Source organism: Beta vulgaris, chromosome 7 (assembly GCF_026745355.1).
Source record: "Beta vulgaris subsp. vulgaris cultivar EL10 chromosome 7, EL10.2, whole genome shotgun sequence".
In the NCBI taxonomy this organism is placed as follows: Eukaryota; Viridiplantae; Streptophyta; class Magnoliopsida; order Caryophyllales; family Amaranthaceae; genus Beta; species Beta vulgaris.
In genome coordinates this window covers 50,371,748-50,387,816 of record NC_079208.1, presented here as the reverse complement: position 1 = coordinate 50,387,816, position 16,069 = coordinate 50,371,748, and the positions used below count along the sequence as shown (strand labels likewise).

Below are 16,069 nucleotides of genomic sequence, written 5' to 3'. Positions count from 1 at the left end.
TAAACACCTCTTTAGTGATTAGGTTAATTCAATTAGTCATTAGCTTATTCCATTTGGTAAGACTGACGGATTATTTTTAAAAATTATCCGTTGTAGGCCGAGATTCAAAGGGAAACAAAGGAAGGAAAATAGAAGGGACGATTAGGTTTGGTACGAGATGTCTTGGAATAGTGTTGGTTTAGAGTGAGATGGAATGAGCTTATTATGAGAATGCAGGCTTGATTTGTCTAACTTTATGTTAAAATTAGACTCCTTATTCCAATAATGTGTGCATTTGGAAAGTTAATATAGGCACTTTGGAAGTCTGATTTGTTTTACTTAGGTACCCAATGTCAGCAAATTACTCTTTGCTTGAGAATGATAGTTTTGCATGTATGTATTGACAAGACAAAAAACCCCATTTACACATTGGAAAAAAAGAAATTTAAGTGTTCGTTTAATTTATTATTGTTTTCTGTTTTCAATTTTTAGTTTTTTTTTAAAAGTAAAAACGAAAATATGAAAAACAGAATGCGAGTAGATCCATATCCCACACCTTCGGGAGGAGACGGGAGTAGCAATAGAATGCGAGTTGAAAACCAATTTCCAACGCAATCACTCAATGATGATGAAGATGTAGTTCAAGTTCAAGTTCAAGTTCCAACCAAAAGTAACTAAAGGTAAGCAAGGGAAGAAGCACCCGAAAGATAGGTGGATTGCAGAAGAAGATAAACACTTGGTGTTCGCTTACCTTACTTGTTTCGGTAATGCTGAGAAAGGAACATATCGGGAAAAAGGGAGCGTTATGGCTTGAAATCAAAGTGGCCTACGACGCAGCAGTTGCTAAAAGACCGAATGTCATGCACAAAAGAACCGTGAGAGCTATTAAAAGGCGTTGGAATCAAATCAATGAAGGTGTTACTTTATGGGTACGTAGCAGAACTTGCGGCAGTTGAGCGTATGCAAGCTAGTGGTGAGGTTATTAACGATATAGAGGCTAAAGCACATGATCTTTATAGAGATAAAAAGGGAAAAGCTTTCGAGTTTTACCATTGTTGGGTAGCAATGCAAGAACTTTCAAGATGGATGTCTGGTAAAGATTCAACCGTTGTGAGTGAAGGGAGTTCTAAGAGATCAAGCGACGAAGCCGGAACAAGTGTACGTCCCGAGGGTTGGAAGAAAAAGAAAGCCCAAAACAAATTGAAAGGTGTTGCAACAAGTTTGGATGAATTCAACAACACTTTAAGCGGTATGCAAAATGAGTGAAGTCGAATGAGGAAGGGAATGTCTGATATGCTCGAGTACCAAAAACAACGAGATGAAACTAAAATGAGGTTTAAGATGTTTCAATTGTTGATGACAAAATCGTATCTTGAACCATTTGAGGAAGAGTAACTTGCGAAGCTGAAGGAAGAATTCATGAAATAACTCATCTATTTTTAGGATAAATGTTATCGTGTTTTAATGGTTAATGTTGTATTGTTTTATGATTAATGTACTTGTTTAAATTGTTAAATGTAAGCGTGTTTTAGTTAATGGACTTGTGTTCTTATGATTCATGTACCAATATTTATGATTAATGTACTTCTATTTTAGTGCTAAATGTCATCTTATCTTGTCCACTAATGTTATAGACTGCATCTTATCTTATTTATTGACTTTATAGATTGCAATTTGCATTGATAGGACCAATCTTATCCGTAGATATAGATTGCAATCTTATCCGCAGAGATAGAACCAATCTTATCCATAGATATAGATTGCGATCTTATCCGCAGAGATAAAACCAATCTTATCCATGGATATAGATTGCGATCTTATCCACATATGACTATAAAAGAATAGTTACATTGCGTTTGATTTTTAGAACAATATTCTCCTTCCAATAAATACTACAGCTTTCCCCCTTCTCAAATTTTCTCACAAACATGAATCCAAATGAAAATTCTTCTAGTTCAAGTGATGAATTCTTTGTTGAATATGTCAACAACATCATCGTTGTGAACGAGTGTCTAGATGAAGAAGAAGATTACATAATCGAGAAAGCTGCTCAAATGGTTGTTGCCCCAGTCGCAAAAGCATCCAGCAACAGAAGAAGATCTTACAAGAAGCTTAAGTACATTGATAGAGATCGTGAAGCTGCAAACACAAGGTTAATGAACGATTACTTTGTTGATCGTCCGTTATACCCATAATCTATGTTCCGACGTAGATTTCGTATGCGTAGATCTCTATTCCTTCGAGTTGTGGAGGCAGTTACTGCGAAACAACATAAATACTTCACGCAACGTCACGACGCTACTGGAAAACTAGGAGCCACTCCTATCCCGAAATGCACAACAGTGTTGAGGATGCTAGCCTAACGAGTAGCAGTTGATTCAATTGATCTGTACATCAAAATAGCTCAGTCAACTGCAAAAGCAAGCCTTGCTCACTTTGTTAAAGGGGTTCGAGAAGCGCTCACAGAAGAGTACTTGAGGAGGCCTACCATTATAGATTGCAGCGCCTCCTATATGATGGAGAAAGACGGGGATTTTCTGGCATGATGGGCAGTATAGATTGCATGTATTGGCAATGGAAAAACTATCCACGTGCTTGGAAAGGATTATACCAAGGAAGGAGTAAATCTGCAACGGTTATCTTAGAAGTTATTGCTTCTGTGACTTATGGATATGACACGCATTTTATGGAACACCTGGAACTTGCAATGACATCAACGTGTTGCAACGATCTCCGGTGTTTGATGATTTATATCAAGGTAAAGCCCCTCAAGTGAATTTTACAATCAATGGGAACACATATAACAAAGGGTACTATATAAACTGATGGGATATATCCTAAGTGGGCCATGTTCATCCCAGTGATTCGACTCCCAATGAATCCCGTGGATCAATTGTTCACTGAGCGACAAGAATCTGTCCAAAAAGATGTTGATCGGGCCTTTGGTGTTCTTCAATAACGTTTCGCAATAATACAAAGACCAACTCTTGTATGGGATGAAACGTTGTTGTGTGAGATAATGTTGGCTTGTATAATTTTTCATAATATGATTATTGAGGATGAGTAAGATACATATCAGAATTATGGTGACATGTCGAATTAATGATATTGGAACGGAATGATATATTGAAAGGCGAGCTGATGCATGGGATAGAAATGTGCACAATGCCTTACAACGAGACTTGATTCAACATATTTGGCAAATTAATCATCAGTCCACTGATGACGATTGAAGATCTAAATTATTGAAATATTTTCTTTAAAATTAATTGTATGGTAATTTGTGCTTTTTCATCTATGTTTTTTCAAATAAATTTATGGTGTTTTTTTGCGTATTTAATTGTCGCTATAATTAAAGTTAAAATCGGGTAAATTATTATAGCTAGCAATTATGTAATTTTCAAATTAAACCGCAAAGGAAAATTGGGTAAAGTAGTGTAATTAAAAATAACATTTTTTTGTTAATATAATATAATTAATGAATTAATCCGATTAATTACAAGGTAATTATTTAATTATAATTACCATATTTTGATTTAATTAATATTATCTAAAATTAATGTGATGAATCAAATTATTTATTGATATTGGTGGGGTATGAAAAGTAGGAGAGAAAAAGCAGGTGGGGTATGGAAAAGTAGGAGAGAGAAGGTAAATGGGAAGGTTAATAAAAGTAGGTGTGAAATTGTGAAATGGGAAGGGTATATGATAAAGTTAGTAGAACTTGTCAAAAAAAAAAAAAAGATGTAGTAGAAAGTTATGTGGACGAATGAAATGAAGAGAGAGAAATTATGAGAATATTAATGAAGGTTGATGCTCTGACTTTTCATTTTGCACCCGATTTTGACAAAACAGGACCCAAAAACACACATAGGTTGTTAGATCGAATATGTACTTCAATCATGATCCATGAAGCATATGAAATGTATATATGAGAATCGGTAAACCCCAAAAAAGGACGACAACAATTAGTCAATCACAAGCATTTGACCAACATCGTTCACGGTTCATCAAGTACGCCAACTCTACAAAGAAATTGAAACAACATACATCATACATCCTTTCTACAAAACAAATGTCTTGAAAGGAAAACATCTTTTGTTTTCAATGGCATGCAAGCAATTGCACACTTTTCAGATGAAAAAATGACTTCCTTACAATGTGTACCACGAATAGCTATAAAGATGGTATGTGGACCATTTGCACTCGAAAGACTGGACCCAGCACCTGAAAGCCGAAAGGTATCATCATGGTACTGCCGCCTCCTGTATAGCCCGACATTGATCATAAAAAATAGGACAGAAAACTTCATGAATAAGGAGCTATAATAAACTGTACAACTTGCCCTTTTCAACTCAGATGATTTTACAAATGAAATCATACATAAAATGGATGAAATTCTAATTAAAAACCAAGTCCATAGTCCATCCTTCCTCAGCTTTATATTATTTCTACCATTTCCCTTTTTTCTGTTTTGAAATACTTTTTCCATGTCCTTATTTGGAAAATCTTTCTTTTTAGACTCCCTCATTAGTCATTGCTCTTCATTCATTTAATAAACTGCCCAACTTCCCTCTCCCTCTAATTACTGTTTCTTTCTCTCTTACTTTTCACACCTTTCACATAGGTTTACTTTCAATTATTTTCACTAACCATTCTTCCTTAGGGGTCGTTTGGTTCAAAATAAGGAATGGAAAGGGAATGGAATGGGATGAAAGGATGGAATGGAAATGGAATGTGTTACTTTAGACACTTGTTTGTTTTGATGTAGGAATGGAATCATTGGCCTAATGACTCCCTTACTTTTTGTTTCCTATGGTGTGAGGAGGGTTTCAAGATGGGGAATCAAAATTGGGCTAGTAAGGGAGTGAAAAAAATGGATAACCCAACCAAACATAAAATAAGGGAGTGTGTTACCTCAATCCGTTTCCAAGCCTAAAATATTTCCAACCAAACGGACCCTTAATGTGCATGCCGAAGTGAAATGGTATAAGTAATAAAAAAACACAGAAAGTAGATAGCAACTAGTAGAAAAACCGATGAAGTGTCACGTAAAGCATTAGCATGTAGTATAAGCTATCAAAGAGAAAAATAGGTTGATGCATCATCTTCTCAAAGAATCTTAAAAAAAATTCGTCGAAAAAAATAATTTTCTCGTAGTCTTTCTAGAACGAAACAAAATAAACAATGAATCATATATGGGAGCTTACCTCGTGTAGTATATTCATAGCCATTTTTCTGATCCACTTATTCATACTCACGTATTCTGTCCCATCTAGTTCTTGGATTTCCAGCAAGTATGCTCTTTGGAGTTCATTTATAATAGTATGACCCTGATCGGTGACAGCGGTAGTCAGACTAGCAACCTTACGACGTTTCATACCGATTCTTCTGTTTTGAACCCAGAGCTGAATGAGCTTTTGTCTAGTATATTGATGCCCCTCGAGGAGTACACTCGCAGAATCCAAGAAGCAAACCCGGATGGTGTGGTCTTTGATGCAATTAAGGCTGAACTTTAGTTGCTCTAATATCTTGGCCTCATCACCATGCAAGTCCTCAACAATGCCCTTCAGCTCATTGAGGCGATTCTTCCACTCACAAATGTCATCTTTCCCGGTCATAGACCGGGCAATTAGTGTGATGACAAAAGGCACACGTGCGCATTGCTTTGCCACATCATTTGCCACCTTTACCATCCTCCGGCCATGAGCTCGGGTACAATGAGTATTACTCAAGCGAGCTTCATGCAAGAACAACTCTCGAGCTTCATCCTCAGCAAGGAGATTCATTTTGAATTGCGTTGAACAACGCATCTTATTGCAAACATCCTCAGATGAAGTCGTAAATACAAGTGTACAGCAGAAATTTTCAGCTTCATCATATCCAATTGGAATCCCTACCTCGTTCATTAGAAATTGCTCCTTTACATTATCGACAAAGAGAATGACATGACCAGGTGTCATATTCTTCAACTTTGCTTGCAGCAAACTGCTTCTTCTCACCACATCCTCATCCTCAAACTTAAATTTCATAGCCTCTGCAACACATTCCTGCAAGCTCTTGATATCATGTTGTTGTTCCTGGGGAGCCCCTGCCCAAAACACAGCCTTAAAGTGCTTATGGTCATCGTGCACACTATTATACAAGGCTTTCATGAAGTTGGTTTTCCCAGCACCCAAATTCCCATGTATGCCAATGATGTCAACCCTAGTCTTTATGGAACGAAAAGCGTCTTCGTGGAGCTTCTTCATAGTAACGCCAATGAACTTCTCTACAGGTAACTTCATACCTCGCGTGTAGACTTCATCAAACGTTAGGCCTTCCTTCATTAGGTGGTCAGCTTGGCTTAGTAAATATTCTCCTTCCTTGAGAAGGTTATCTGCTTTTAGAACCATAACTATGCGACTCCACCAACCCCCTCCCCCATGTTTCTCCAGGGTCTTAGTGGCCATTTTTATGAAATTCTCGATTAGTTTAAACAGAGTCCTCACATATTCCTTCTGCTTCGTGCTTGGATTTCCATCCTCCTCTGACTTCAACCGTGCAATCATATCGCTCTCTGTACTTGATATTTGTTGCAGTTGGACTCTCAGCTTTAAACACTTTTCAGGCACCTCCATGCATGCTGTGAAGGTGTTGTAAAGAATTGGAATATTCTCCACAATATCAGCCATTTGAAGTACACAAGATCAGTGGCCACCATACTGTTTAAGGGGAAAACAGTGAAGGAATCAACACAAAGTATATGACAATGCCTCCAAAATAAATGAACACAACATAAACTATGGAGGTAAACTGATAGGAACTGAAAATAAATAACCAATTTTGAAACAAAGGAAAATCCAAACTAAGTAGAAAAAGAAACCAGATTCGTGATTTAAAATTATTATCCAAAATCAAACTAGAAACTCAAAAGGCCAGAATTATTTTGAGGGCCAACAACATATTTTATGGATATGTAAAAAGATACTTGGAAGTTGAGGACATTGAACTGCCAAGTCCAAACCTCGTTTCTCTCACAGCTTGAATAGTGGCTAGGGAACACTAGTGAAGATTGACATGAGTAAAGTAGAGCAAAAATCTTAGTACAACATTCAGAACTTGACATTAATCATATTAACCCAGAAAAAAAGAAGCGTAGAGCATATGTACTACATCAACCCCACAGATGATGAAACTAGATGGCAGCCTAACATGTTTCATTAAATCAATGTTGCCTTAAGCGACAGTTGAAAACACAATTGGATAGTTGAAGAGATACGATATCTTGTGCAAAATTTAAAAATCTTTTTCAAGTGAATATATATTGGGGAGAAAGTTAGGATCAAGTAAAGGAGATAGAAATATGAGCTTTTACTCATATTACCTCCAAGTGATTGCAAAAGCAAAAGAAACAAAGTTTATAGGGATAGTGATAAGAATAAAATACTATATTATACAATACCATATGTATACAACATCATTATCTTTTTCAGGACTCCCACTTACAGCATGACAAGGGTTGTCTTCAAATCTATATGCCTTTAATTCTTTAGTTGCTAGACAAAAAACTTAAGGAAGGCATGATTAATAAGATAATGGACTGCAGTTTTGTTCTCTTCACCTCATATAAATAAACCAAATGTTAAATACAGGATAAAATAAATAATAAGTAAAAAACAGTTTCAATCAGCAAAAATCAGTTTATAAGTAAAAATATGAACAACAAAATCTACCTTGAGCAGTACAATTAATTAGTAACTGCATATAAGAACAGAGGATCAGTAAAGTTCGGTTTTAATCTCTAAAAATGAGTCTTGATTAACAAAAATAATCTTGGTTCAGTAATCAGTATGCATAGAATGAAGAGAACAAGGTGCTAGTTTGATAGATGACAGAGAGCAAACTATCCTTCAACATTTTGAACTCAAGAACTAAGTTCATACTTGGGGATTTGGTAATGCTTCATATCAGTCTTAGAAAGCTTGTATGTCTAAGTATGTGCAGATCGCCAATTACATCATAAAATCAATCTTGGTCTATAAGAGTGAAATATCTGAGCCGGTGAAAAATCTAAACCATGCTATATCATATTTCACAAGTTCATATGGTTCAACCACATCTAGTACTAACATTCTGGCTTTATATATAACTATAAGTCAAAGATAATATCAACAATTTAGTGCGTAAACAAGAACGAATGTGGCAATATGGTTAATGAATTAGGATAGATAAATTTACTCACACGGAATGATCTTATTTAATTTCTGAAACTCTCTCCCATCTACATGTAATAGTCAAATTGTTACATCCTTCCAAAATTAACAGCACTACATAAAATTTCACCAGGACACGTAAGTAATAATCACAGCAGCCCCATCTTTCCCCACCAACTAATTCAAGTAATCTTCGGGGTTTTGATCAGTATCTGACATCCTAAAATAGTAAATGTAACAAAAATCTTTTTAAAACGAAGGGAGTACAAATCTACAGTAGTATAAGAAGCACGATCGTTGGAAACTGAAATAAGTTTTGACTCCAAATTACGCCTTCACTTCCAAAGAGATTCATAGAAGACAAAAAGTTAAAGGAAAAGGGATTCCAAAAAAAGTAGAATCTAATGCACTTAAAGGGGGCTGGGGCCCGCTTGAACACAACATATACTAGGCAATAATTAATGAATGGGATTCTTCTCGTAAAAGGGGGACCTTGAACATAACAGAAACTAAAGTTATGAGGTTTCAGAACCTGAGGCATAACACACTGGTGCTACCAGCGCCTCCTGTGCAACATGGTTTCATTCCTCATGTCTGCTTGAGTCCCCCCCCCCCCCTTCCTCCTTCCTCCAATAGAGACCACATTACCACATTTAATTGTAGTAGAATTTCTTCTAGGTTAACCAATGAATATATGATATAGAACCTAAGGATATGAATCATCAAATAGATATACTTAAGCAACTTCTTTTTTTTTTTTTTGACAGGAAAAAAATATATACTTAAGCAACTTCTTATTTGTATCTAAACCCTTTATCGGTTAACTCTTTACAGATGTAATATTAACATCACTTTTTATAAGTTTGTGTACTCCTTTCTATGAAAAAGAAATTTGGGTAACACAAATGAAAATTTGTCGGAGGTAGTATGGCGAAATTACCAGGTTGATTGGGTAAGCTACAAACTACATCCATACCCCTTATTATAGTATGTGCTACATAAGAAGGAAGCTTGAGCTTACTACAGATGACTAAAATCTGGTTTTATATGATTAATGATCTAACATAAATGTTATATAGTGTAGCACTTCATACATCTCTAACTTACCTTTTAACTACTTTGAACCTAGTAGCAATGAAGTAGGATGCATTTGCTTCTAAAACAAAAGTTCAAGGCCAATATTAAAACTAGAAGGACCCACGATTCAACTACCCAAACTTCCCACTCCTTGCAAAACCAGTTACATTTTTTTATGTAAGGAGGGATCACTCCTTGTCTCAAGGGGGGAGGGGGGAGGATGGATATAAGACCTAGCTGCCATACTGTCTCTGCAAAACCCATTACATAGGCTGCTACGATGTATAGATGAATAAAACATAGAAATACCAGTTAAGCCTAGATTTACTTCATCCAAGAAAACCTAAGATGTCAACAAGAAGAGAAACTTCAAGTAATCTGCAAATACATAACATGGACACGACTATACATCTATAACCATTTTTGTTATTCATAAAAGATGCAGGGTCAACCAAGGTCAAACTTAGAGCTAGGTAAGGTTTTAACTTTGTACATACTTCGGTGTACATAGAACCACCAAGGGTAACGATATAAACAAGATTTGGTCCCAGCTCTAGGATACTAGGCCCACGACTTCACCAACTAAACTAGTGAGACATCCACATGTTTAACTCTATACTAAGAGTGAGTTTATCCCTCATACTCAACTCCAAACTCCAGACTGTGCCACATCAGTTTTCCACTACTTTTTAATTTTACAGACTCACTCCAGATTCATTCTAATTTTATACTTTATCACTCAAACTCTCCACGGACTATGTTTTTAAATTGATTTTACAAACAAAAATGGAAAATAAAAGACAAATGTCAACTTTTAAGTGGCTAGAAATTTAACTCCTTACATGTCATAGTCTTGGATGGAGTCTTTGATTATCAAACTCACTCCAAGACTCCCATCTTTTTCTTTCAACATTATTGCATAGTCTTTGCTCAAGACTCCCCTTAAGACTACCAATATTCATACCCTTAAACTTCTACGTATCTCTTGTTAGTTGTTATTGCCTTTCTGTACTTGACAAAAAAAAGAAATCAATAATAATGAAAAGCTTCTATCATTCTCTAATTAGTGAGCTTTACATCAAAAGCTGCATTCTAAGAAATAATCTTCCTATATAAGATCTTAGTTTGACTAGCACGAAAAAAAAAAATGATTTTCGCCAATCCAAAATTTTCCAATCCAAATCTACGATTATCATATCCACTAAATAGATTTTCATCTGAATATTAGATTTGTACTAATTATACAATTAAGAGTTAAGACATACGAAGGTCAAACAGTAGAGTCAACTGATATACATGGTTTCAAAAAGAAATTAATTTGGGTCTATCATAAGGAAATGATTAATAAACATTAAACACGTATAGTAGAAAAATTAACAAACATACCAAAATCACAAGCAGCTTATATTAAAAATTGGAAGAAATAATTGATGAGTTAGAAAGGAAAGAAACTCACAAGTCACAAGTCACAAGTCAGGAAATTGGAAACTCTGTGGAATTCTGTTGAAGCACGCAGGAAAAAATTCTGGTTTTGGCCATTCTTCAGGAACGTCGTCAAGAAATTTCAAAGAAATGGAGATTTTTCCTTCAAAAGACTTTTCTCTACGAGCTATCAACTAATTAAACTATTAAACCATCCGTTAATTGCAAATTTGCAATACTATTACTTGTTTGACGTAAAAATATAAACCGTTAAATTATTACTTCCTCCGTTTCAAAATAGATGATACATTTTGACTTTTTCACTATTCATGAATGAGGTTTGACCATGCATTATTTACTATTAGGTAAAATCAATTGTTATAATGTAATATGTTGTTGGATTTGTCTTAATGTATATTTTCAGAAAATCAAAATTTTATACTTTACTCTAATACATAATTAAAGATATTAGTAGTCAAAGTAGTGCATCGATAAGCGTTTTAGTCAAAATGTATCATTTATTTTGAAACGCAGGAAGTATAATAATTGACATCTTAGCCCTTTATTTTCTTTTAAATAATCTAGTCCATTGATTTAGTTGAATTTTAAAAATGCAGAAAGATGGAGAAAAGGTTGTTTTCTTCCTTCTTAGAGTACTATTATTATTTTCTTTCTTTAGAATTGTTAATCACATTAACAAAGATTTGTGGAATATACGGTCAATTAATATATGAGCCCGTTTTTTAAGAGACGGTCTCACGTTAGTGTTATCGTGAGACCAGATGCTGACATCACGCGCGTGTGTCAACCAGCACCGGAATTAGTTAAGCGTTTGGACTTATTAGTTATACTAGTCTCAACTTGCTTCTGGATGAATTAGTTAAGTGCTGAAATCTATTAATTAAGCGGTGAAGTATATTAATTAAGCGCTGAATTATATTAGTTAGAGAACGTATTGTGTCAGACGCGTCTGACCATAATAGATGGTCAGACCGCTTCATGCAATTTTCAGTTGACACATTAATTCTTTCATTTAGCTCTAATTTGTTTCATTTACCTCTATTCTGGTTTCATTTAGCTCTATTTGTTTCATTTAGCTTTATTCTAGTTTCATTTAGCTCTATTTTTGTTTCAGTTAGTTATAATTTTATTTCAGTTGGTTTTTATATATTTTTAACTGAAACTCAAATACATCTAAATGAAACTCAAAGAGAAACTAACTGAAACTTAAATACATCTAAATGAAACCAAAACTTATATACATCTTCCTTCCTCGTGAAAACCCGCAACCCAGACCCCTCGAATTCTCTCTCGCATGTGCTCCTACCTTCGCCGGCGTTCCCTTAAGCTCGCCGGTGTCCCAATCTCGCCGGAGCTTATCTTTGCAGCGAGTGTTCCTCCATTTTTTTTCCTCGCTGTTGTGTGTGATGCGTGGTGCTGCTCGCAAGCCACCACGCTGCTGTTGTTGGTTTGTTGTTGTTGTTGTTGATGTTCTTGCCATCTCTTTCGTCGGAGCTTCCCTTTCCTCCGCTCTTATTGTTGTTGGTTGTCGTTGTTGTTGTTGTTGATGGTCCGACTGAAAGTTTCGGTCAGACCGTCTGATATAATACTTTCACTATTAGTTATATCATAAAAACCATATCATAACGCATCGTATTTGTTCAATCACAATAGTACTACATAGGTATGTGTAAAAGTTGGACTAGATTTGCAAAGAGTGAAGTGTGAAATATAGAAATGGATAGATCAATCTCTAGAGCAATTACAAACAACGTAACCCCATGGAGATATGAAACAGCAAGAAAATTCTACAATCTCATTCTCAAAAGTCAAGATAATGAAGATGCAAGTAAGCGCCTGCAAGAAGTGTACAAGACTACTGTTGCAAGTATAACCAAAGTCTTAACGACTACAAAACCAATTATAGAAGAACAATTCTCATCAAGTACAACTACATTGGTTATTTTAGACACGAATCGTGCAAAACAAATTAAAGGGAAGAATTGTAAAGAATAAAAGTAATTTTAAGAAGACTAAAAAAACAAATTTCAAGAACCAAACTGAAATTGGTACGATTACTCCAAATACTAGGTAGTTTTAAGTTCTTTTTTCCGGTTGTCTTTTGTATTTGACATTTTACATTTATGAAAAAAAGTGATGTCTTTATTTATATTGGAAAGTAATTAATGGTCAATAGATCTTAACTAATTATGAACAACACTAACTAATGTACTGGATATATTAACTAAAAACTAATGTAAGTCTACATATAGATTACCAACTCTAAACTATTGTGCTAAAATACTTAACTAATTAGCAAAAATTATTATCGTGAGAATTTGTAAGACACGGTCTATTTTTGAGAACATATATCTCTTGGATTTGGACAGGTTTCAGGGTGAGGGCCTGTTTTCCCCAACTTATTTTCAGTTCAGTTTGTAATTTATTTCTCTGATAATAAAACAGTGATAATAATAATTATTATTATTACAATTATGTTACCATTAATATTAATATCAATATTTCGTTCGTAATTTATTTCTCTGATAATAAAACAATGATTATAATTACAATTATTTTATCATTACTACTACTACTACTACTACTACTACTACTACTACTACTACTACTACTACCACTATTATTATTATTATTATTATTATTATTATTATTATTATTATTATTATTGTTGTTGTTATTATTATTATTATTATTATTATTATTATTATTATTATTAACTTATTATTATGAATTTATTATTAATTAAATAATATTTTTATTATTATAATTATTATTGAATATTAACATATTACTCCCTCCGTCCCTTAATAGAGTGCCCATTTCTCCAATACACGTTTGCCAATGCACGTTTTGTATCGTTAATATCTTTAATTTCATATTAGTAAAAATTATAAAAGTTTATTTTTCTTAATGTACGTAATGAGACGAATCAAACAAGACCCCACATGACTATGTTTTTTCTTATATATTAGAAATATTTTTTGAGGGCTTTCTTTACCTTTGAATAGTGTCCAAAAAAGAAATGTGCACTCTATTAAGGGACGGAGGGAGTATAATATTAAAAAATATTATTATCATCACTTAATGTTTATTATATTACAGTCCGTTTTTTGTGCAACATGCCACACAGAACCCAAACCATGCGGCCACATTACTGTAGCTCTTCCTCCTTCCCCACCCCAATTCCTCTTCTCCTCTCATTTTTCATTTCTCTTTCCTCCCGCCCCATTTCCTCTTCGCGAAAACACCAACGACAACCATCACCACCACCACCGATCTCCTTGAGTCCTTCCTCGATTATCTCTCCTACTCCGGTCGTCGCAATCGCCGAAATGTCAGCTTCTTCTGCTGGTTCCAGCTATGAGATTTCCATTCGAAATAGTTTAGTTAAACAAGCTACTTGGCCTTACCTTCAACCAACTGTTTCTTCCTCTCCTTCTTCCTCTTCTACCGGATTTTGCTTTTCCTGCGACTTTTTCCCGCCGATTATTGATTGCAAACAAGATTTAAGCTACAACTAATTATTAGGCCCAGACTACGCTCTGGATAAGGAGAATTTTTATTTATTAATATTATAATTTAAGATGATAGCATTAAATGTTATTTGGTCTAATGGTTAAGACTTGAGTATATGTTTTAGAAGTCGCGGGATCAAACTCTATACTATGCAACTTCTAGGCCTTGTTTGGTTGACAAAACAAATCATGGAAAGTGCAAATTCCTAGGAAGTAGAAGTATATGAAGTTGTTTGGTTGGCAAAACCATGGGAATTTCCACTTCCTAGGAAGTTCTACTTCCTCCAAAATGGAGGAAGTTACTTACCTAGGTCCCCCTATATACAACCAAACACAAGTTTACACTTCCTAGGAATTTCAAATACATGGAAAAAATAACTTCCTAGGAAGTATGACTTCCTATATACAACCAAATAAGACCCTAATTTTTTTATTATTATTGTGGATTACATGGAGTAAAACTCTCTTAAGGAGAGCGCTATGTGGCACCGTTTCTTGTTTAGGCACCGCTTTTAATATATTAGTATAGATATAAATGGTCATTATAAATCCATTCAGTAGTTATTCCTTTTAATTGACATCTTTCTACACTAAATAATATTAATCTGTCTTAAACTACCAAATCCTAACACAAATATAACTGTTTCTAAAAACTAATTCTAATAAAAAGGGGAAAAGAAGAAAAGATTGGTTATCAGTGATTCGATTGATCATAGCCATCGAAATTATTATTGCAACACACATCAAAAATATTATAGTAATTGAATAACTGTGCATTGCGCTTTCCACTAAATGAAAACTATTTTGTAGCAATTTTATATTAAAACTAGTTTGTAGTTCCGGGCAATGCCTTAGGAGCTTATTGTTTTCATTATTAATAATTTACTTTAAAATGATATCACCAAATATAATTTGGTTCAATGGTTAAAACTTCAGTATATATAAACTTGAAGTCATGAGATCAAATCCTACATCTAGCATTCACTATCTTTTGTTTTAATATGGATCATATGTAGTAAAAATACCAAAACGTACAAAAGTGTCACGTGACGCCGTCCCTTAATTAACAACAACTTTTAATATATTAGTATAGATAAACGGGCCTAATCAAAATGTCAATGGCTCAAAATTATTGCAGCCATTGATTGTACATATTCCATCAAGAGACACAAATTAGTGTTACCTATAAAGCCCTACATGATAGTGTGGCAAAAACTTTTTTTTAGGAGAAAACTAGAAAAGTGCATTAATCAAGGGACAAAGTGTCCATCAGTACATACGGAGCTACATTTTGGGGAATATGATTCTCCCAACATCGCTCAATTCCAAAAGGCACTACTCTAGCAAGATTTTGCGCAACAACATTCCCATCCCTTTTAATATGAATGAAACTAATAGAATTAAAATCATTACTCAAAGCAAGCACATCTCCTAATATGAAATCTAGGTCCGAGAAAAAAAAATCGCCTTTCACAACCTTGAAGTTACAACCTGTGAATCTTATTCAATCAAAACATCCCGCAAACCATGGGACTTAGCCAATCACACAGCTAAATGAATAGCTTTGCATTCTGCAACCTCCGGAGGCCACCAAGCACGGGTCCTTCTCACTGCAGAGAAACAAACCTTTCCATTTGAATCTCGAGCCACAATACCGAGCCTGATCCACCCGTCTTCCCCAACACTTGCATCAGCGTTTACCTTTATGACACCAGGGGGGAGGTGCGCTCCAGCGAGGGGAGCTTCATACATGGGCCTGCATCGTTACTCCATAGATGCGGGTAGTGTAGGAATTGAATTCTTCCTCTAAGTGATTAAAGCTAAAGGTTGGGATTTATTTTCAAAGACCCATCTATTCCT

The 16,069-nt window shown here is 34.8% G+C and overlaps 1 protein-coding gene across 2 annotated transcripts; it reads right to left on the bottom strand.

The window, feature by feature from the left end:
• Positions 1–3,882: 3,882 nt before the first annotated feature.
• LOC104899620 (probable disease resistance protein At5g43730) lies at positions 3,883–10,951 on the bottom strand. Of its 2 annotated transcripts, none has more exons than XM_010686839.4 (3): positions 10,708–10,951; positions 5,190–6,683; positions 3,883–4,244 (listed from the first exon to the last, which is right to left on the bottom strand). In XM_010686839.4, the coding sequence occupies exons 2-3, from the start codon at positions 6,651–6,653 to the stop codon at positions 4,227–4,229; spliced, it is 1,482 nt and encodes a 493-aa protein (XP_010685141.1). In that variant the 5' UTR covers positions 6,654–6,683; positions 10,708–10,951; the 3' UTR covers positions 3,883–4,226. The 2 variants fall into 2 exon arrangements, with proteins under 2 accessions (XP_010685141.1, XP_057246911.1); XM_057390928.1 differs by lacking the exon at positions 10,708–10,951 and adding an exon at positions 10,094–10,112.
• Between the last annotated feature and the right edge of the window lie 5,118 nt (positions 10,952–16,069).